The 24030-nt window shown below is 44.4% G+C and overlaps 1 protein-coding gene across 4 annotated transcripts in view; it reads right to left on the bottom strand.

The window, feature by feature from the left end:
* NTAQ1 (N-terminal glutamine amidase 1) overlaps positions 1 to 24030 on the bottom strand; it is a 45812-nt gene that overhangs the window by 16479 nt on the left and 5303 nt on the right. For 2 of the 4 annotated variants that reach the window (XM_078353232.1, XM_002759252.7), the window contains exon 1: positions 10543 to 10733. The exons of 1 other annotated variant lie outside the window; for it this stretch is intronic. In XM_078353232.1, the coding sequence (XP_078209358.1) occupies positions 10543 to 10625 (83 nt within the window). In that variant the 5' untranslated portion in view covers positions 10626 to 10733. Of the gene's footprint in view, positions 1 to 5295; positions 5417 to 10542; positions 10734 to 24030 lie in introns of those variants that run through there. One more of the 4 variants, XM_054246769.2, reaches the window with a different exon arrangement.

The following is a 24030-nucleotide window of genomic DNA, read 5'->3' on the forward strand; positions in this document are numbered from 1 at the left end:
GGGAATCAATAAATTGGACGTCGACTCAGAAACCTAATTAGAAAGGCGGTAATTGTAAAGACGATAGATGGATAAATTTATAATAAAAGAAAAAACCGGCCTAAGAAGGCCAAGCATACCCAAAATCAGAACCCCTCTCCCTCTACAGGGGATTGCAGTTCCTCATCAGCAACGGAACAAGCCCTGATGGAAAAGGACTGTGTTCCATTATCTGAAGTAGGCTTCAGAAGGTGGATGATAAGAAACTTCTGGGAATTAAAAGAACTTGTTCTAACCCAATGTAAAGAAACTAAGAACTTTCGAAAAAAGGTTTGACGAAATGCTGAAAAGAATAGACAATATAGAGAGGAATATAAATGAACTAACAGAGTTGAAAAATACAACACGAGAACTTAGTGAAATATGCACAAGTTTAAATACCAGAATGGATCAAGTAGAAGAAAGGATATCAGAGTCAATGAAGACCAACTTAATGAAATAAAACGGCAAGACAAGAATGGAGAAAAAAGGATGAAAAGGAATGAGCAAAGTCTCCAAGAAATGTGGGACTAGGTGAAAAGACCCAATCTACGTTTGATTGGTGTACCTGAATGTGATGGAGAGAATGAATCCAAGCTGGAAAATACTTTTCAGGATATTATCCAGGAAAATGTTCCCAATCTAGCAAAGCAGGACACTATTCAACCCCAGGTAATACAGAGAACACCACAAAGATATTCCTCAAGAAGAGCAACCCCAAGGCACATAATCGTTAGATTCACCAGGACTGAAACAAAGGAGAAAATACTAAGGGCAGCCAGAGAGAAAGGCCAGGTTACCCATAAAGGGAAGCCTATTAGACTTAAAGCAGATCTCTCAATGGAAACCCTACAAGCCAGAAGAGAGTGGGGGCCAATATTCAATATACTTAAAGAACAGAACTTTCAGCCTAGAATCTCATATCCTGCCAAACTAAGCTTCACAATTGAAGGAAAAATAAAATCTTTTATGAACAGGCAAGTACTCAGAGATTTTATTACCACCGGGCCTGCTTTACAAAAACTTCTGAAAGAAGCATTATACATAGAAAGGAACAACCAGTATGAGCCTTTCTAAAAATATACCAAAAAGTAAAGAGCATCAACATAAAGAAGAATTTACATCAACGAATGGATAAAATAGCCAGTTAACATCAAATGGCAGTAACCCTAAATTTAAATCGACTAAATCCCCCAATCAAAAGATACAGCCAAAACCTAACGGTATATCCAAAGATACACAAAGACTCAAAACAAAGGGTTGGAGAAAAATTTACCAACCAAATGGAGAGCAAAAATAAATAAATAAACAAAAAGCAGGAGTTGCAATTCTCACATTTGATAAAACAGATTTCAAAGTAACAAAGATACAGTGGTAAAAGGATCAATGCAACAATAAGAGATCTTAATACCCAGATACATAAGACCCATAATGAGATTTAGACTCAACGAGACAGAAAATTAATAAGGATATCCAGGACTTCAACTCAGATTCGTAACAAGTAAACTCAATAAATATTTATAGAGTTCTCCATTTTAAATACACAAAATATTGATCGGCCATTATTAATACCCATTTTTAGAATGAAGCAATATTCCTGTTCTCCCTCCCTCTTTTTCTTCCTCTTTCTTCCTCTCCTTCTCTCCTTTTTTCACTTTTCAACATCCTAGTTCCTCACTTCTACTCAATTAAAAAAAAAAGAAAAAAAAAAAAACCCAATTGAGTTTTCTCAGTGCACCCAGTACAGATTCCAAAGTCCCTGACTTGGCTACCAGGCCACAAGGGATCCGCTCCAGCAGACTCTGACACCATCCCTTCCACTGCTCCCTCCTCACTCTCATTCAGCCTCGCTGGGCTCCTAAAATAAATAAATAAAAATAAATTTACTGACTGGGCCGGGTGCAGTGGCTCATGCCTGGAATCCCAGCACTTTGGGAGGCCAAGGTAGGTGGATCACCTGAGGTCAGGAGTTCAATACCAGTAGGGCCAACATGGTGAAACCCTGTCTCTACTAAAAACACAAAAATTAGGCCGGGCGCGGTGGCTCAAGCCTGTAATCCCAGCACTTTGGGAGGCCAAGGCGGGTGGATCACAAGGTCAAGAGATCAAGACCATCCTGGTCAACATGGTGAAACCCCGTCTCTACTAAAAATACAAAAATTAGCTGGGCATGGTGGTGCGTGCCTGTAATCCCAGCTACTCAGGAGGCTGAGGCAGGAGAATTGCCTGAACCCAGGAGGCGGAGGTTGCAGTGAGCCGAGATCACGCCATTGCACTCCAGCCTGGGTAATAAGAGCGAAACTCCATCTCAAAAAAAAAAAAAAATACAAAAATTAGCTGGACGTGGTGGCACATGCCTATAATCCCAGCTACTTGGGAGGCTGAGGCAGGAGAATCACTTGAACCCAGGAGATAGAGGTTGCAGTGAGCCGATTGTGCCACTACACTCCAGCCTGTGACAGAGCAAGACTCTCTCTTAAAAAAAAAAAAATTACCAACTGTTTCAACATGACATATGTATATATACAGTAGATAAATTTTTCTTAATCTAAATGTTCTAAGGCCAGGTTTGAAGAAGACATTTATCTGTCTGGCCTATAGAAGTTTTTCGAGAGTTTACCGTAAATATCTTCAAGAGCCTATAACGTACAAAATACTGTGCTAAGTGCTTGGAGGACATGATAAATTAGAGCTTACAGACCATAAGCAGAGACATACAAATCCATAAATGGCGAGCATCATAGAAGGCCATAAAAGATGCATGCAGAAAGGAAGAGGGAGTCATTAATTCTGAGGGATATGGGAAGAGGCATAGGTTTTAGTTTCTCTTTGTTCATTCCCCTCTAAGGGTGGGCTTCAAGTTGATACAAAGAGGCTGGGTGAGGTGGTCACACCTGTAATCCAGGCACTTTGGGAGGCCAAGGCAGGCAGATCACCTGAGATCAAGAGTTCAAGACCTCAGATCACCTGAGGTCGGGATTTCAAGACCAGCCTGGCCAACATGACGAAACTCTGTCTCTATTAAAGAAAAAAAATAGCTAGGTATGGTGGCACAAGTCTGTAATCCCAGCTACTTGGGAGGCTGAGGCAAGAGAATCACTTGAACCCAGGAGGCAGAGGTTGCAATGAGCCGAGATCGCACCACTACACTCCAGCCGGGGTGACAGAGTGAGACTTTATCTCAAAAAAGAAAAAAAACAAAACATATATAGGGACGGGCGCGGTGGCTCACGCCTATAATCCCAGCACTTTGGGAGGCCAAGGCAGGTGGATCACAAGGTCAAGAGATCAAGACCATCCTGGTCAACATGGTGAAACCCTGTCTCTACTAAAAATACAAAAATTAGCTTGGCATGGTGGCGCATGCCTGTAGTCCCAGCTACTCGGGAGGCTGAGGCAGGAGAATTGCTTGAACCCAGGAGGCGGAGGTTGCGGTGAACCGAGATCACGCCATTGCACTCCAGCCCTTCAGCCTGGGTAACAAGAGCAAAACTCAGTCTCAAAAAAAGAAAAAACATATATATATATATAAAATTAGCTGGGTGTAAGAGCACATGCCTATAATCCCAGTTACTCAGGAGGCTAAGACACAAGAATCACTTGAACCCGAGAGGTGGAGGTTGTAATGAACCAAGATCACACCGCTGTACTCTAGCTGGGGGCAACAGAGCAAGACTCTGTCTCAGAAAAAAAAAAAAACAATTCATGAATCCATAGACACCACAAGCACAAATGGTAAACTGAATACATAATGTGGCTTGAACACATATTCTCTGTTATTTTTTAAATATATGTAAATGTTACACGGAAAAAAAAAGTAAACTTCCTAAGACTCACTGAATTTTTAGTCCCTTTTAGTCAGTAATTGTTTTTCAAGAGCACAACAAATATTGTATAGGAGAATTCCATGAAAGTTTTGATGTTAAAAAAAGGGGGAAGCGGTCTTACACTTGGAAATGCAAGGAGTCACAGCTGAAACAGAAATATCTGTAGGTACGGTAGCTCACACCCATAATCCCAATGCTTCAGTTGAGATAAGAGGATCGCTTGAGCTCAGGAGTTTGAAAGCAGCCTGGGCAATGTAGTGAGACCCTGTCCCGGAAAGAGAAAGAGAAGGAAAAGGAGGGAAAGGAAGGAAAACAAAGAAAGAGAAAGAGGAAGAGGGAGGGAGGGAGGGAGGGAGGGAAGAAGGAAGGAAGGAAGGAAGGAAGGAAGGAAGGAAGGAAGGAAGGAAGGAAGGAAGGAAGGAAGGAAGGAAGGAAGGGTGAGCTATGGAAGAATTAGAAGAAACTATTCTAGGCTGGGCGCGGTGGCTCACGCCTATAATCCCATCACTTTGGGAGGCCGAGGCAGGTGGATCACAAGGTCAAGAGATCGAGACCATCCTGGTCAAAAAGGTGAAACCCCGTCTCTACTAAAAATACAGCTACTTGGGAGGCTGAGGCAGGAGAATTGCTTGAACTCAGAAGGCGGAGGTTGCGGTGAGCCGAGATCGTGCCACTGCACTCCAGTCTGGGTAACAAGAGTGAAACTCCGTCTCAAAAAAAGAAGAAACTATTCTAAAATTAATATGCAACCAAAAAAGAGCCCAAACAGCCAAAGCAATCCTAAGCAAAAAGGACAAAACCAGAGGCATCACACTACCCAACTTCAAATTATACTGGAAGGCTACAATAACCAAAACAGCATGACACTGGTACAAAAACAGACACACAGACCAATGGAACAGGTTAGAGAACCCAGAAGTAAAGCCGCACATTTACAACCATCTGATCTTCAACAAAGTCAACGATAACAAGCAATGGGAAAAGATTCCCTATTCAACAAGTGATGCTGGGATAACTGGCTAACCATATGCAGAAGATTGAAACTCGACCCCTTCCTTTCACCATTTACAAAAATCAACTCAAGATGGATTAAAGACCTAAATGTAATACCTAAACCTATAAAAACCCCAGAAGAAAACCTAGGAAATACTACTCTCCAGACATAGGCCCTGGCAAAGATTTCATGACGAAGACTCCAAAAGCAATTGCAACAAAAACAAAAATTGAAGAGTGAGACCTAATTAAAATAAAGAGCTCTGCACAGCAGAGTAACTATCAACAGATAACCTACAGCCAGGCACTGTGAGACCCACGCTTGTAATGCTAGTACTTTGGGAAGCAGAGGCAGGAAGACTACTTGAGCGCAAGAGTTCAAGATGAGCCTGGGCAACATAGTGAGACCCTGTCTCTACAAAAATTTTAAAAATTAACCAGGCATGGTGGTGCACACCTCTAGTGTCAGTTATTTGGGAGGCTGAAGTGAGAGGATTACTTGAGCCTGGGAGGTCAAGGCTGCAATCAGCTGTAATCGTGCCACTGCGCTCCAGCCTGGGTGACAGCATGAGACCCTGAAAAACAAAAACAAAAACAGACTACCTAGAGAATGCAAGAAAATATTTGCAAATTATGCATCTGATAAAGTCTATCCAGAATCTGTAAGGAACTTAAGTTGAAAAGCAAAAAAAAAAAACCCTACTAAAAATAGGCAAAGAACACGAACCAGATACTTCTGAAAAGCAGACATACAGACGAGCGCAGGGGCTTATGCCTATAATCGCACTTTGGGAGGCCAAGGCACACGGATCACTTGAGGTAAGGAGTTCAAGACCAGCCTGGCCAACATGGTGAAACATCATCTCTACTCAAAATACAAAACTTAGCTGGGCATGATGGCACATGCCTATAATCCCAGCTACTCCAGAGGCTCAGCTGGGAGAATCAATTGAACCCGAGAGGCAGAGATTGCAGTGAGCTGAGATTGAGCCACTGCACTCCAGCCTGGGCAACAGAGTGAGACTCCGTCTAAAAAAAAACAAGTAAAAACTGACATACACAGTCAACAAGAAGCATATGAAGAAATGCTCAAATCAGTAGTCATTATTAAAGAAATGCAAATGAAAACCACAGTGAGATACCATCTCACTCCAGTCAGAATGGCAATTTAATAAAGTCAGGCCAGGCACAGTAGCTTACACCTATAATCCCAACAGTTCAGGAGGCCAATGCAGGAAGATTGCTTGAGCCCAAGAGTTCAAGACCAGCCTGGGCAACATGGCACAACTCCATCTCTACAAAAAAATATAAAAATTAGCTGGGCATGGTGGTGCATACCTATAGTCCCAGTTACTCAGGAAACTGAGGTGGGAGGATTTATTAAGACCAGGCTGCAGTGAGCCATGATCGCACCACTGCCCTCCAACCTGGGCAACAAAGTGAGATTCTGTCTCAAAAAAAAATTAATTAAAATGAACAAAAAAATAAAAATAATTTAAGAAGTCAAAAAAATGGTGGTGCACACCTGTCCTCCCAGCTACTCAGGAAGCTTAGGTGAGAGGATCACTTAAGCCAAGGAAGTTGAGGTTGCAGTGACCTATGAGTAAGCCCAGTAAGTTGAGGCTGCAGTGAGCTATGATCATGCCACTGCATTGCATGCCTACGTGACAGAGTGAGACACTGCCTCAAAAAAAAAAAAAAAAAGTAAAAAAATAACAGATGTGGGCAAGGTGGTAGAGAAAAGGGAATGCTTAAATGCTGGTGGGAATGGAAATTAGTTCAGCCACTGTGGAAAGTAGTTCAGAGATTTTTCAAAGAACTTGAAACAGAACTACCATGCAACCTAGCAATCCCATTATTGGGTATATACCCAAAGGGATATAAATCCTTCTACCATAAAGACACATGCACACATATGTTCATCACAGTACTATTCACTATAGCAAAGATACAGAATCTAGGTGCCTATCAATGGTGAACTGCATCCAGAAAATGTGGTATAGATCATCACCATGGAATACTACACAGCAATGACAAAGAGTAAAATCATGTCATTTGCAGCAACATGGATGGAGCTGGAGGCCAAAATCCCAAGTGAATTAACACAAGAACACAAAACCAAACACTAAATGTTCTTGCCCATATGTGTGAGCTAAACATTGAGTACACATAGACACAAAGAATAAAACAGTAGACACGGGGCCTACTTGAAGGTGGAGGGTGATAGGAGGATGAGGGTCGAGAAATGATCTGGTAGCATGCTCACTACCTGGGTGACAAAATAATTTCTACACCAAACCTCCAAGACATATACTTTACCCATGTAACAAACCTGCCCATGTAACCCCAAATCTAAAATAAAAGTTGAAAAGGAAAAACAGATTTTCATTACATCAAAACTCAAACAAAATATGTGATTGGATAACATTGGAAATGTTCTTTAGACTCTAAACAAAAGCATAAGCGACTCAAAAAAAAAAAAAGAAAGAAAGAAAGAGCTGTGGATTTGCCCTAAGCTGTCAACTGATCATCTTGGCAGCAGAAAGACTGGGACTCTGCAGGGGTTCCCCGTGATAGGCTGAGGTCAGAGATGCATGCAGACGGGGAGGATCCCTGGCACAAAGCAGGCACTCCACAATTGTTTGAAAAACACAAAACAATTAAGTCAGAATCAGAATTGCTCTGCCAACCACAGAGTCCCACACAAATACCAGCTGCCACTATCATCATTAAGCAGGGTCTTGAAGTGTAAGTAACATCTGAGATGCTCAGTGATTTATGTTACCCAAAGTACCCAGAACAACGCGTGGCCTATTGCAAGTGCTGTGTAAACATAACCATTATTATAAGGACAACACGGTTAAGAGCATGGTTTCTGACGAAGAGAGCCTGAACTGGATTTCTGGCTGCTATTAGCTGGGTGACCTTGGCAAGTTACACAAAACTCTCTGTGTCTCCATTCTCTTCCAAAATAAAATAACCTTCACCTCAGTCTGAAACCCCACAAGCTTCAGCAGAATAATTTCCAAAGGTTTTCAGAGCTCCACCCTTCCTCACTCCCAAGCAGAGACCTGCAGAGCAAATCCAACCAACAGTCACCAAGCACAGGAAAGGCACTACTGACCCAGAAGTAAACAGGAGGCATTCATTTCAAGTTAAAAAACCTGCAGGATGGCCGGGCACCGTGGCTCACACCTGTAAACCCAGCACTTTGGATGGGTGGATCACCTGAGATTGGGAGTTCAAGACCAGCCCAGCCAACGTGGTGGAACCCCGTCTCTACTAAAAATACAAAAATTATCTGGGCGTGGTGGTGGGCACCTGTAGTCCCAGCTACTGGGGAGGCTAAGGCAGAAAAATGGCTTGAGCTGGAGAGGCGGAGGTTGCAGTGAGCCAAGGTTGCGCCACTGCACTGCAGCATGGGTGATAGACTGAGACTGTCTTAAAACACACACACACAGCTGCAGGAAGTAGTGTGGTGTCCTACCTGATGTGTTCAGACAGGGTAGAGAACTGGTTCTCAGCAAGAGGTGATTTTGCCCCCCAACCCCTACAGGACACTTAGCAATGTCTGGAGACATCTTCAGTTGTCACATCTAGGGCTGGGGTGGTAACAGCATCTAGTGGGTAGGGGCCAGGGATGTTGCTACACATCCTGCAATACACAGGACAGCCCCCACAGCAAAGAATTTTCATGCTCAAAATGTCACTAGAGCCAAGGCTGAGAAACCCTGTGGTAGAGTGGTCATCTCTTACCATTCTTCTACAAGACTGCTTTACTTCAGTACTCCAATTGTACCAGCCTCTGAGCTGTTCCTATCATACTCACAGCAGGATTCCTTCTCAGAGCCTTTGTACCTGCTATCCTCCCTGCTTAAATAACCATTCTTCAAAAGTTGCAAAGCTCTCACCCTCTTTCTTCAGATCTCTGTTCAAGTTATCACCTGATAACAATGTCTTCTCAAAATATCGTAATAGAAAATAAGTCACCATGCTTTATCTTATTTTTCTCACAGCACTTACCACCACCCAAGCATTGCTTACTCATTTTTGTCGTTTTTTGTTTAGTTTCGAGATGGAGTCTCACTCTGCTGCCCTGGATAGAAGGCAGTGGCACTGGCTCACTGGAACCTCCACCTCCTGGATTCAAGCAATTCTCCTGCCTCAGCCTCCCAAGTAGCTGGGATTACCAGCACCCACCACCCTGCCCAGCTAATTTTTGTATTTTTAGTAGAGGCAGGGTTTTTGCTTGTTGGCCAGGCTGGTCTCAAACTCCTGGCCTCAAGTGATCCACCCACCTCTGCCTCCCAAAGTGCTGGGATTACAAGCCTAAGCAACCACACCTGGCCTTGTCTGCTTTTCTCTCATCAAAATATAACAAGAACTTCATGAGGGAATTTGTCGATTTTGTTCACTGCTATAGTCCCAGTGCCCAGAAGTGTACCACATATTACCAACTGCCTAACAAACATTTATTGAAAGAACGAATAAAACAATGAATGGACATTAGGGAGGAGAACTAAAAGGATTTAGAAGAGAGGCAGGGCAGAAAAACAGTGCAACAGTTAAGACACATGAACTTCAGAATCACAAAGAGGTTCCAGTTTCAGCACCACCACTTGCTAGATGTATGATCTGGGGGCACACAACAGCCTCTCTGTGACTCAGGCTTTTTATTAGTAAAATGAAGATAATGATAATAAAAGAATTTACCTCCTGCACATCGATGGAAGCACCTGGCACTGAGCCTGACATGCAATCAGGGCCAAACAAATGCTAAGCTCTTGGTGGCATTGGTTTAGTGACCAGCAGAAAGGGGAGGAGTAATTTTAGAGAGCCCTGAGGTTTCCTGTGCAAGGACTGGAAGCTGGGGAAGAAGCCATTACTCAGGCAAGAGCAGGTATCGGAATCAAAAAGTACCAAGGCAGGGGTGGTGCTTCAGCTGCAGAGGTGGCCTAGGACAGAAATGCAATGCGTGGACTCCAGGGCCAGACTCTGCCTGTAAATTCCCACTCCTTCATTCACAAGCTACGTGGCCCTGCGCAAATTACTTGTAGCCCTCTGTGCTTCAGTGCTCTCATCTTTTAAAATGAGGATAACAATACCTACCTCTTAGGGTGACTGTGATGCTCAGTGATTTATGTTACCCAAACTACCCAGAATAATGCGTGGCCTAAAGCAAGCGCTGTGTAAATGTAACCATTATTATAATGACAACACGGTTAAGATCATGGTTTCTGACGTCAGGGAGCCTGAACTGGATTCAGGGTTATTAGCTGGGTGACCTTGGCAAGTTACACCAAACTCTCTGTGCCTCCATTCTCTTCCAAAATTAAAATAGCCTTCACCTAAGTCCTAAACCCCACAAGCTTCAGCAGAGTAACTTCCAAAGGTTTTCAGAGCTCCACCCCTGCCTTGCCCCCAAGCAGAGATCTGCAGAGCAAATCCAACCCACAAGCACCAAGCACAGGAAATGCACTAACGACCCTATGATTCCGGAGAATTCCCAACCCCATCCAATAGCCCACGCTCTACTCAAGAGACGAGAGCTGCCATTCCTGCTCCCTCCTCCCGCAGAAACTGTAGAACCCGCCGGTCGAGGCCTGGAGCGCCCGCGAGAAGGGGCCGGGAAGAGGAAAGCCACGGTTGCGACTCGCGGCCCAGGAGCCGGGGAAACCCGGAGGCTGCGCCCGCGTCTCCTCACCAGTAGCAGCTGCTGTAGACACAGGCGTCCCGCGGGGGGCTGGCCGGCTGGTACTGGGCGGCAGCGGGGCCATTACCCTCCATGGCCGGCTAGCTCAGCCAGGGCCCCAGCCGCAGGAAGACCGACTGGACCTGACGTAGCAAAGGAAGGGGCTGGCGTGCAGCGGCCCGCACGCGCACCCAGGGCGGGATGAGCGGAGCGCGGGGCAGCCGGGGCAGTTTCTGGGTGGCGGGGCCAGGAGCGCGGTGGGGCGTGGCCAGCAGCCTGAGTTCCCGGCGCGGGAATCCCGGGACGAAGTGGGCGGAGCTCGGGGCGAGCGGCGCAGGTTCCTGGGAGGGTGGAGCCCGAGCTAAATGGGCGGGTCGGGGGTGGGGTGAGTGGCGCGAGCTCCCAGTGGACGGAGCCCCGAACAAGGACGACATCGTGGTTCCGGGTAGGCGGAGCCCGGATGGTGGGTGGAGCCTGGGGTGGGGAGGGGCGGGGCCGCGTGTTGTGGTGGGCGGAGTCAGGGGCGGGGTACCGGTGAGGTTCGGGAGAAGTGGGGTCTCTGGCGACGACCTGAGGAGGAGCTAGGCTTGGGCTTGAGTTGGGCCCTGAATAGCGCTTCGCTGAGTCTCCCCGGAGAGGCTCTTCCAACCTGGGATGCGCTTCTGCGCTGTGGAGGAACCAGGTGAGATACTGAAATAACAGAGGTTTGGGTATGAAAATCCACAATTCAGCACTCAGCCTGGAGTCCGCGGGAGCCCAGAGAAGACGTGGGGCGTGAAGGGTAATTCCAAATATGACCTCATCGAGGACGCTTTCCGAAAAGGATAGCACCCCAAATCTCACTCTATTGTAACTTAATTTTTTTAATTGGAAGACCTATATCTACTGGCTCGAAAAGGTATATTAATTCCCTGATACAGTAAATTTTAGAAGTTTAAAGAGTTCATATGGTATCCTTTATGTGTTAATCATATATTTGTTCAATTACTGGCAGTCTGGAAGAAAAGACATCATATTGTTAAAATAGTGTTTATCTCTGGTGAATGAATGGTATTAATATCAGGGACTTTAAGTTTCAAGGACTTTCACTTTACACTTTAGTCTTCTGAATTGTTCATATTTGCAATGAGCATAGATAGCTAATGGGGGTACACTTCTCATTATAAAAACTGAGATGTTACATTGATTTTAGCTATCCACAGTCGGATTCTCCAGTCTCAGGAGTCTCAAAGCTGATAAATCCTAAAGACCGAGCATAGTTCCTGTCAGTTACCAATTTTATTGCCTCTCAGCTCTTAATACAAACTTCCACATAGCCTCTATGCTAAATAACAACTCTGGTAAACGTTTCTCCTTTAAAATGAGTGGGAAACCCTGCAAGCTAGAAGGGATTGGGGCCCTATCTTTAGTCTCTTCAAACAAAATAATTAGCCAAGAATTTTGTATCCAGCAAAACTAAGCATCATATATGATGGAAAGATACAGTCTTTTCCAGACAAATGCTGAGATAATTTGCCACTACCAAGCCACCACTACAAGAACTGCTAAAAGAAGCTCTAAATCTTGAAAAAAAAGTCCTGGAAACACATCTAAACAGAACCCCTTTAAAGCATAAATCACAAAGGACCTATAAAACAAAAATACAATTTAAAAAGCAAAAACAAACCAAACTACACAGGCAACAAATAGCACCAATGGAATGGGACCTCACAACTCAATACTAACATTGAATGTAAATGGCCTAACTGCATCATTTAAAGTCAGCAGGACGCATGTGGTGGTGAGAACATCCTTGAGCCTGCCCCAGCCCCAGACTCAGAACGTGGTCCCTCCCTAACCTTGCAGCTTTAGACTGGCAATAACCTTTCTTCAACCTCTTGACACAGAAACCAGGATCCTTTCTAACCCTACCCTTTATGCAGTAAGGTACTGTATAGAGTTTCCTTATATGTTGTAGTTATGCCTTTATCATAGTTAATAAGTTGGGGGCGGGGGACAGAGTGTCCTCTGTCACCCAGGCTGGAGTGCCGTGGCATAATCATAGCTAACTGCAGCCTCGACTCCGGGGCTCAAGTGATCTTCCTGCCTCAGCCTCCTGAGTACCTGGGACTGCAGGCACATGCCCTGTGCTCAGCTAACATAGTTAATAGTTCTTTACATTTAACTTCCCTTACTTGACCTACTGTGTGGTTTCTTACCCTGATTGGGCACAGATTACTTACTATAGGACTTTGAAGCCAGGCTGGGTAGGTTCTACAAATTGCCAGTTGGGTGACCTTGGACAAAGTTACTTCACTCCTCTGTGTCTCAGTTTCCTCATCTGTAAAATGAAGTTAATGATAATGCTACTACCTCATAGAGTCATTATGAGGATTAGTTGAGTTTATGTATATAAAGCCCTTAGAATAGTTGCTGGCATATAATAATAAATGTTAGCAACCATGATTTTTGATTTAAAAAAAACTGATTTCATTATTTCCCACATACCCTATACTTTTTTTCTTTTTTGAGATGGCGTCTCTGTTGCTCAGGCTGGAGTGCAGTGGTGCGATCTCAGCTCACTACAACCTCCACTCACACTAACCCAGCTAATTTTTTGTATTTCTTGTAGAGGTGGAGTTTCACCATGTTGGCCAGGCTGGTCTCAAATTCCTGACCTCAAGTGATCCGCCCGCCTCAGCCTCCCTGCTATACTCTTGTCGCTGAGTGTCTTATTGTTCCTTTGATACACCAAGCCTTTGCACAAGATGTATGTACACTCTGTCTGATGCTCTCTTTCACATGCCTTATTTACAGCTTTTCCCAGAAAGAGTGTATTGTTGGCTTCCATCTTCCTGCAGCTTTTTTTTCCTGTTCCGTCACAACTTTTTATTCATATGTCTTTAAAAGCAGTAGCATATTCAGCAACTCACTCTGTCTCTACCTCTGCCATGAGCTCTTCCAGGGCATGGGTCTCGCCCTGAGAGAGCATAGTGTAAATAGTGCTGGAGTCAGAAACACACTCAAATCGTATTTTGGCTACTTACTATCCTGAGTGGCCTTGGATAAGTAACACTAGGATTTTTGAGTGTCGGTTTCTTTCTAAAATGAGGATAATAATAGTAGAGTGCTTATATAATGGGTGCTGCAGAGAAAATCAAATAAACTAATCTCTGCAAAACACTTAGCATAGTGCCTGGCACAGCATAGGTACTGTCAGAAATACAGCCGTTGAACATGAGTCAAAGTGATGAAAACAGATTTTATTCAGCAATTATCGACAGTAGGGGAAAGAGCTGAGCTCGATTCCAATTGTGCACAGGTGATTTGGGCATTTCAAACCGAGAATGAGGAAAGAAGGAGGAAGGGGACTGTGACGGGGTTGCTCAGTAGAGCCAGGGAAGTAAAAATTACAAAGGGTTGGTCAGTAGAAATACAGTTAGGCCAGCTGTGTCTGCTAGCTGGGAGTTATCTAAGTTAGGATTCTATCCTCCCACAGAGACTGGGAGTCAGAGGCCCTGTCCTTCCTGATGGTTACATTTCAAAAGAATGGCTCTCTAACTCCTTGAGAAGGACTTCTGAGTTGCAAGTAATATATATTTATAATTCTACACCTGTTTTAGTAAATGCTCTAAGAAAGGGAGGTCGGGGCCTATCCTCAGGTACTGGCGATAACAAATAGTAAATTTTCCTGGCAGCTTTGAGCTTTTTTAGGCAGGCATTTTAATGGGGGGTTTGGGGGAGAAGGCTGACATAGCCTTATACTGCTAGAAGCCATCCTCGAGTTTGGTCAGTTCTGTTAGTGCAGGGATTTGGAATGGAGTTGTACTGAGAGGTCTGCAGTTCTCAGTACCCTATGTCATAAACAACTACATAGGCCAGGTGTAGTGACTCACCCCTGTAATCCCAGAACTTTGGGAGGCCAAGGCAGGAGGATAACTTGAGGTCAGAAGTTTGAGGCCAACCTAGGCAACACAGCAAGACCCTGTCTCTACAAAAAAAATTTCAGAAATTAGCCAGGCATGGTGGTGCTTGTGGTCCTAGGTACCCAGGATTCTGAAGTGAAAGAATTGCTTGAGCCCAGGAGTTTGAGGCTGCAGTGAACTATGATTGCACCACTGCACTCCAGCCTGGGCAACAATGTGAGACCCTCATCCCTTAAAAAACAAATAAAATAATTTTAAAAAACAACTACATAATTTTGCAGTTAGGATTATTATCCTCAGATAGCTCTGAGCAGGGTATAAGCATTGTAGCTGGCATAAATCCTTGTTGAATTCATGATATTTTTATTCATTAAAATACAGGTGGCATTGCTGTAACAAAGAAACCCCAAAAGTAATAGTGACTTAAATGAGGTACAAATGCATTTCTGATGCAACAGCCTGAGCATATACATTCCAGAGCTAATATGGTGTCTCCACAATATCTGTTACCCAGGCTCCTGATGTTTTATTGGGGGCCATATCTAGAGTGACGCCCTAGTCTGCGTGGCTGAAGATGGCTTGCCACCCTACCTGCTGATTGCATTCTGACTGGTAAGACCAGGGAAAAGGAGTAGTGGGAGGTTCAAGGACAAAATCTGCAAGTTGTACACATCACTCTGCTCATATTCCACTGACCAAAAGATACTCACATGATCACTTCCAGGTGCAAAGGAGATCAGGAAACAGAGTTTATTCTGAGCAGCACAGGTAACATTTGAGTGTCTCAGGGAAGAAGGGGAGAATGCATACTGAGAAACAGCCAGTGTGCCAGGCTGGAACAACAGGCAGGGACCACAGAACCCGGCCTGTAAATGTATCTTATCAGACTTAAAAGAGTCTGTTCTATCAGTCTTAAGTTCTGTGTTGATGTCAGCTGGGCCTGAATTCTAAAAGAGAGGAGGGTATGATGAGGCTTGCCAGACTCCCCCTTCCTATCATGGCTGGAACCAGTTCTTCAGGTTAGCTTTGGAATCCCCTTAGCTGAGAAGAGGAGTCCATTTGGATGGCTGGGGGGCTTAGAGTTTTATTTTTCATTTATATTTTGTTTATATTGCTTGGGATCATATGATATGATGTGATCAGACAACCAAAAGAAAAGACAAATATCTAATGCCTATATTGCTTGCATATTTTAATCAAAGAAAAATGGTCCTCAAGGTGTAAAGAATAAGGAAAATAGTAAGAGGAAATTAAAGACCAAGACAGGTGCAGGGTTAGACATCACTTTGTCTTAAATGTGTTAAAAATCTTCAGACCCAGGATGGGCATGGTGGCTCATGCCTGTAATCCCAACACTTTGGGAGTCCAAGATGGGCAGATCACCTGAGGTATGGAGTTCGAGACCAGCCTAAGCAACATGGAGAAACCCCTTCTCTACTAAAAATACAAAATTAGCCAGTTGCGGTGGTGCATGCCTGTAATCCCAGCTACTCGGGAGGCTTAGGCAGGAGAATCACTCGAACCCAGGATGCAGAGGTTGCCGTGAGCTGAAATCGTGCCATTGCACTCCATCCTGGGCAACTAGAGCGAATCTCCATCTAAAAAAAAAAAAAAAATATTCAGACCCAGAGTTATATCCCAGAATACTGAAAGAGCATTAGACTATGAGCCCAAAGTCCCTCTTATGGATCTTTAAGAAAATATGTTATAGTAGATGACAGAGATTAAATATGAATACTTCCTTTCTTGAGTTTAAAAGAAAAACAATGGAAAAGTATAGATTGGAAAAAAAAAAGGGAAAATAAATATGTATTCCGGCCAGGTGTCGTGGCTCACCCCTATAATCCCAGCACTTTAAGAGGCTGAGGCAGGTGGTCAGGAGTTTGAGACCAGCATGGCCAAGATAGTGAAACCCCGTCTCTACTAAAAATACAAAAATTAGCCATGTGCAGTGGCAGGCACCTGTCATCCCACTACTTGGGAGGCTGAGGCAGGAGAATTACTTGAACCCCGGAGGCAGAGGTTGCAGTGAGCCAAGATTGCGCCACTGCACTCTAGCCTGAGCGACAGGGCGAGCCTCCATCTCAAATATATATATATATATTCTAGAAACTATGCCCTGATGAGCCTGATGTTTATTCCCAGGATGGGTTATTCCCGGGGGGGGGCGGGGGGGGGAAGGGCAGGTTTCAGTTGCTTACACCTGTAATCCCAACACTTTGGGAGGCCAAGGCAAATAGGCCACTTGAGTGCAGAAGCATAAGACCAGCTTCAGCAACACAGTGAGATCCCATCTCTACCAAAAATTTAAAAATAAAAATTAGCAAAGCATGATGGTGGCACACCTGTAGTTCCAGCTACTTAAGAGGCTGAGCTGGAAGGATTACTTGATCCTGGGAACTCAAGGCTACAGTGAACTATGATCTCACTATTGCACTCCAGCCTGGGCAACAGAGTGAGACCCTGACCCAAAAATAAATCACTAGGCTGGATGTGATGGCTCATGCCTGTAATCCTGAGCATGGAGGGAGGCTGACACAAGTGGATCACCTGAGGTCAGGATCTCCAGACCAACCTAGCCAACATGGTGAAACTCCATCTCTACTAAAAATACAAAAAATTAGCCAGGCGTTGTGGTGGGTGCCTGTAATCTCAGCTACCAGGAGGCCGAGGTAGCAGAATCACTTGAACCTGGGAGGCAGAGGTTGCACCATTGCACTCCAGCCTAGACGACAAGAGCAAAACTCCACCTCAAAAACAAAACAAAAAGACCAGGCTCTGTGGCTCACACCTGTACTTTAGGAGGCTGAGGCAGGCAGATCACCTGAGGTCGGAAGCCCGGCCAACATGGAGAAACCCTGCCTCTACTGAAAAAAAAAAAAGAATATATCTTCCCTTCTCTCTTCCTGTTCCCTTTTTCTTTCTCTCCATCTTCCAACCCCCAAATCTGAAAAGGATATTTGCCTCATGTGGCCTTCCACCATTAGTTTTATAGGTGACCATTCTAGAAAACACTGGTAAAATTCCTCTTGCAGACTGAAGTCTCACACCAGTCAGGGTTCCTTTCTTTTTTCCTTTTTTTGAGATGGAGTCTTGCTCTGTTGCCCAGGCTGGAGTGCAGTGAGGCAATCTTGGCTTACTGCAACCTCCATCTCCCGGGTTCAAGCGATTCTCCTGCCTCAGCCTCCTGAGTAGCTGGGATTACAGGTGCCTGCCACTATGTCTGGATAATTTTTTTGTATTTTTATTAGAGACAGGGTTTTGTCATGTTGGTCAGGCTGGTCTCGAACTCCTAACCTTAGATCCACCTGCCTCGGCCTCCCAAAGTTCTGGGATTACAGGTGTGAGCCACCATGCCCAGTCACTGATCTTGGTTGCAAACAACAGAAAGCATTTCTGGCTAACTTAAGCAGAAAAAAAGTTTTCTGGGAGGTTGAGGATGGGAGAAGTTGGGTGTTGCTTAGAGGAAGGGAAGCACAGCCCAGGTTACAGTGAGAGAATACTCCAAACATCTAAGGAACAGTTGGTTAAGATGCCACCATTTGGCATGTGCCTGTAGTCCTCGCCACTTGGGAGGCTGAGGCAGGAGGATCTCTTGAGCCCAGGAGTTTGAAAGTTACAGTGAGTTATGATTGTACCACTGGACTCCAGTGTGGGCAAGAGCACAACACTTTGTCTCTTAAAAAAAAAAGGAGGCCGGCCATGGTGGCTCTCACATCTGTAATCCCAGCACTTTGGGAGGCCAAGGCGAGTGGATCACCTGAGGTCAGGAGTTTGAGACCAGTCTGGCCAACATGGTGAAACTCTGTTTCTACTAAAAATACAAAAATTAGCTGGGTGTGGTGGCAGGCGCCTGTAATCATAGCTACTCAGGAGGCTGAGGCAGGAGAATTGCTTGAACCCGAGAGGCAGAGGTTGTGGTGAGCCAGGAATGTGCCATTGCATTCTAGCCTGGGTGACAGAGTGAGACTCCGTCTCAAAAAATAAATAAATAAGCAAATAAATTTTAAAAGGCACCATTAATGCTATGCCTCTGAATCTTTTTCTCTGCCACCATGAATAATCTCTGTCCCAGCATCTTTGTGTCATTACTCCAAGAGGCAATAAATGCCTCAAATAGGAGCAGCCCATTAGCTGAGCCAAGGTCGCATGCCTGAATCCTCATTGCCAGGTGTTCAGGGAAATAAGGTGTATATACCTATAGAATTTCCACAGAAATAGAGGCTAGGCCCTGCCTAAACCAAACCCACACAAAGAGAAAAAATCCCAGATAGAAGGGGAATCTGGGATAAAGGGCTAAAAAATGGAACAGAACAGCTAAAATATGGCAAATGTCAATAATGCCTCCCCATTTCCATTCAATTAATGTTTCTTCCTCTTTTGTGGGAAATCAGTAAGATTAGGTATACAATTTCAGTAAGCTCATATTTGCAACATTCCTGAAAGAAATCCCAGTCCAAATTAATGTTTACTTTCTAATTTTGCTACCAAAGAACAGAAATGGACCCACCTATGACCTCATCCTAAATGAGATAATGTAATCATGATTAGCTCTGACCTCAGCCTCTTTTCTGAAGCACATGAAGTAAGAACACTTGAGTCTTTTTGAAGCAGTAAGGGGTTGCCAACAAGAACCTCCATTTCTTCTTTTTTTTTTTTTTCTTTTTTGAGATGCAGTCTTGCTCTGTCACCCAGGCTGAAATGCAGTGGCACAATCTTGGCTCACTGCAACCTCCACCTCCCAGGTTCAAGCGATTCTCCTGCCTCAGCCTCCAGAGTAGCTGAGTTACAGGCGCATGCCACTATGCCCAGCTAATTTTTGTATTTCTAGTAGAAACGGGGTTTTGCCATGTTGGCCAGGTTGGTCTTGAACTTGCCTATGATCCATCCACCTCAGCCTCCCAAAGTGCTGGGATCACAAGTGTGAGCCACCGCACCCAACCTCTGCTGCCTTTTCTTTTCCTAAATCAAGTCACTCCTATCTAGAATAGTTAAGAATAGAAAAGATAAAATTGATCACCAACAGAGGACCAATCCCAGACCAACTGTACTGTACATATTTCCCAGGGGTGCTATATGTAACAAATTACCACAAACTTGGTAACCTTTAAAAACGAGGAATTTATTCTCCCACAGTTCAGGAGTCCAGAAGTCTGAAATCAAAGTATCAGCCAGGATGATTATTTCTGGAGATTTGAAGGAAGAATCTGTTCCATGCTTCTCTCCTGACTTCTTGTGGTTGCTGGCAAACCTTGGCATTTCTTGGCTTATAGACACATCACTACAGTCTCTGCCTGTCTTGACATCACTGCCTTCCATGTGTCTGTATGCACCAATCTCTCTATCCTTTCCCTTGTAAGAACACTAGTCACTGGATTTAGGGTTCACCACAAACCAGGATAATCTCATGTCGAGATTTTAATTATATCTGCAAAGACCTATTTCCAGATCAGATCACATTCACAAGCTGAGGTTTAGTACATGGATATATCCTTTATGGGAGCACAGTTCAAATCACTAATCCAACCAAAAGCTAAAGCCACCGTGGTAATTGTGTTTGTTTTTACAGGCTAAAAAGTGCAGTGGCACAGTCTCAGCTCACTGCAACCTCCATTTCCCAGGCTCAAGTGATTCTCCTGAATCAGTCCACCAAGCAGCTGAGAGTACAGGTGTACACCACCATGCCTCACTAATTTTTGTATTTTGGGTAGAGATGGGGCTTCACCATGTTGCCCAGGCTGGTCTTGAACCTCTGGGCTCAAAGGATCCTCCTGCCTTGGCCTCCCAAAATGTTGGGATTCAGGCTTTACCCACAACACCCAGCCCCAGTGTGGTAATTCCTTAATGTTTAATAGTATAAAGAGAGAATAAAGGAATAGAGAAAAGCTTTTGGCTGACTGGCTGTTAGTGTTCTGGAATTTCTATTACTTTGCTTTGCTTAGTTTTTTTTTTTTAATTTCATTACAACTTTTTTTTTTTTTTTTTTTACAGAGTCTTGCTCCATCCCCCAGGCTGGAGTGCAGTGGCACCGGGATCTTCTTGGCCCACTGCAACCTCTGCCTTCCGGGTTCAAGCAATTTTCCTGCCTTAGCCTCCCAAGTAGCTGGGATTATAGGTGTGCACCACCACACTTAGCTAATTTTTGTATTTTGTATTTTTTTTTTTTTTTTTTGAGACGAAGTTTCCCTCTTGTTACCCAGGCTGGAGTGCAGTGTCGCAATCTCGGCTCCCTGCAACCTCTGCCTCCTGGGTTCAAGCAATTCTCCTGCCTCAGCCTCCTGAGTAGCTGGGATTACAGGCACACGCCACCATGCCCAGCTAATTTTTTGTATTTTTAGTAGAGACGAGGTTTCACCATGTTGACCAGGATGGTCTCGATCTCTTGACCTCGTGATCCACCCACCTCGGCCTCCCAAAGTGCTGGGATTACAGGCGTAAGCCACCGCACCTGGCCCAGTATTTTGTATTTTTAATAGAGACAGGGTTTCACTATGTTGGCCAGGCTGATCTCGAACTCCTGGTGTCAAGTGGTCCACCCGCCTCAGCCTTCCAAAGTACTGGGATTACAGGTATGAGCTACTGTGCCCAGCCTGCCTTCATGTTTTACAACCCCAAAAATAATCAATATTCTGACTTCTAACAGCAGAAGTTATTGTTTTTGTTTGTTTTCATTTTTGTTTTGAGAGGAAGTCTCACTCTGTTACCCAGGTTGGAGGGCAGTGGCATCATCTCAGTTCACTGCAACCTCCACCTCCCAGGTTCAAATGATTCTCCTGCCTCAGCCTCCCAAGTAGCTGGGATTACAGGCACCCACCATCATGCCTCGCTAATTTTTGTATTTTTTGTAGAGACGGGGCTTTGCCATATTGGCCAGGATGGTCTCGATCTCTTGACCTTGTGATCTGCCCACCTCAGCCTCCCAAAGTGCTGGGATCATAGGCTTGAGCCACCACGCCCGGCCAGCAAAAGTTAGTTTTGTCTATATTTCTACTTAATATAAAAGGAATTATACATTTAAAACATCAGGCTCCTTTTGCTTAATATTCTGTTTGTAAGATTTATCCATATTATTGCATTTAGTTGTTGACCTACTTTTTGATTTAGCCATTGCACTTCTAGAAATGTATTCTACAGATATGGTGTAGAAGTAACATTTGAACCGATTTATTCATAGCAGTTATGCAATAGCAAGAGAACAGAAACAAATGTTCAGCAAAAAAAGTTTACTTAAAGTACAGAGTGTCCACAAAGTAGGCTACTACGTTGCTGAACAAAGGAAGGAAGTTCTTTCTGTACTCACAAGGAAAGAGTGCTAAGACTTAGATAAAGAAGCACAGTACAGAACAGCGTGTACAGTATGCTGCGTTTGTATAAACAAGGTGGAAATGAATACCCATGCAAACACATGCTTGCATTTACTTGTATGGTATAGATCAGAGGCTAGATATAGTATAGATCAGAAGTTAGAAAATTAGCCAGGTGCACTGGTTCACACCTGTAATCCCAGCACTTTGGGAGACCAAGGTGGGCAGGTTACCTGAGCTCAGGAGTTGGAGACTAGGTTGGCCAATATGGCGAAACCCTATCTCTACTAAAAATACAAAAAAATAAAAAAGGCAGGCTGTGGTGGGGGTCCCCTGTAATTCCATCTATTCAGGAGGCTAAGGCAGGAGAATCACTTGAACCTGGGAGGCAGAGGTTGCAGTGAGCCGAGCTTATGCCATTGCACTCCAGCCTGGACAACAAGAGTGAAAATGCACCTTAAAAGGAAAAAGGAAAGAAAGAAAAAGAAAACTATGACCCCTTTGGGCCAAATAGAGCCTGCCACCCGTTGTTGTAAATAAGTGTTATTGGAACACAATCATGCCCATTCGTGTCTAGATTGTATGTGGCCACTTTTTCACTACTATGGGATTCAGTGATTGCTACAAACATCATACCATCCACAAAAGCTAGAATATTTACAATCTGGCCCTTTACAGAAAAAGTTTGCCACCCCCTAGAGTAATGGGTTAAATAGTGGCTCCAAAAAAGATATATTCAAGTCCTAATGGCCTGGTATCTGTGAATGTCATCTGATCTGGAAACAGGGTCTTTGCAGATATAACTAAGATCTCAAAATGAGATCATCCTGGTTTAGGGTGTGCTCTAAATAGTTCAATGGCTGATGTCCTTATAAGAGAAAGCGGGGAGAGATTTGAGTATGAGCACAAAAGACAGGAAAGAACATGTGATGATGAAAGCAGAGAGTGGCCTTACACTCCTGCAAGCCAAGGAACTCCGAAGGTTGTCAGCAGACATCAGCGGCTGGGAGACAGGCATGGAACAGATTCTCACTCAGAGCCCCCAGAAGGAAGCAATGTGGCCAACACCTTGATTTTGGATGTCTGGCCTCCTGAACCATCAGAGAATAAATTTCTGAGTGTTTGTTTGTTTGTTTTTGAGACAGTCTCACTCTGTCGCCCAGGCTGGAGTGCAGTGGTGCAATCTCAGCTCACTGCAACCTCTGCCGCCTGGGTTCAAGCAATTCTTCTGCCTCAGCCTCTCGAGTAGCTGGGACTACAGGTGACTGCCACCACACCTGGCTAATTTATATATATTTTTTTAGTAGAGATGGGGTTTCACCATCTTGGCCAGGCTAGTCTTGAACTTCTGACCTAGTGATCCACCTGCCTCAGCCTCCTAAAGTGCTGGGATTCCAGGTGTGAGCCACCACGTCCGACCAAATTTCTGTTTTTTTAAGCCACCAAATTTATGATAAGTTGTTGGCAGCAGCCTTAGGACATGAACATACTTGGTATAGATGATCTCTGGAAGGATATCCAAGAAATGAATAACTTTGGTTGCTGATGGGAAGGGGACAAGATGGCTAGCAAACGGGTGTATGAAGGAGACTTCTAATCCATATGCTCCTTTGTAACTTTTAAAATTAAACTGTATGACTACATTACGTCTTGAAAAGTAAATAAAATATAAGTAGAAAAGTTAATCACTCCTAATTGGTTTAGCCCAGGGAAAAGCGTCACCTCTGGTTGTAGCAGGTGTCTAAAATAATCACGGTAAAGTATTTTGCCTTTTTAGTCAGCTCAGCTCTGACCAGCTAAAATAGCCTCCCTCCTGCTGGTGTGGCTTCCTGTGGATGGCCTCACAAGGTCACTTTATGTCAACAGCACACCTACAGAAAGACCTTCTGCTGAAGGCAGACAGGATCTTCTGTAGGCTGTGATGCAAAATAGATCCCCCATCTGTGTCCGTTTCACTTCTGCTCACTGCTACTAGTCCAGGCCACCATCTTCTCTCACCAGGACAGTGCAGTAACCTCCTAGTTTTTCATTCTACATCCATTCTTGCTATTTCCAATTATTCTCACCAAAGAGCCCATGATGTGACTTCTTTCCTTTGCCATCATTTCACAGCTTCTCTTTGCAAATGGATCAAAACCAAACTCCCATCCTGGTGTGGTAGCACATGCCAATAGTTCCCAGCTACTCAGGAGGCTGAGGTGGGAGGATCGGTTGAACCCAGGAGTTCGAGGTTGTAGCAAGCCATGATTGCACCTGTGAATAACCACTGCACTGCAGCCTGGGCAATACAG

The sequence above is a fragment of the Callithrix jacchus genome, chromosome 16 (genome assembly GCF_049354715.1).
Source record: "Callithrix jacchus isolate 240 chromosome 16, calJac240_pri, whole genome shotgun sequence".
NCBI lineage: Eukaryota > Metazoa > Chordata > Mammalia > Primates > Cebidae > Callithrix > Callithrix jacchus.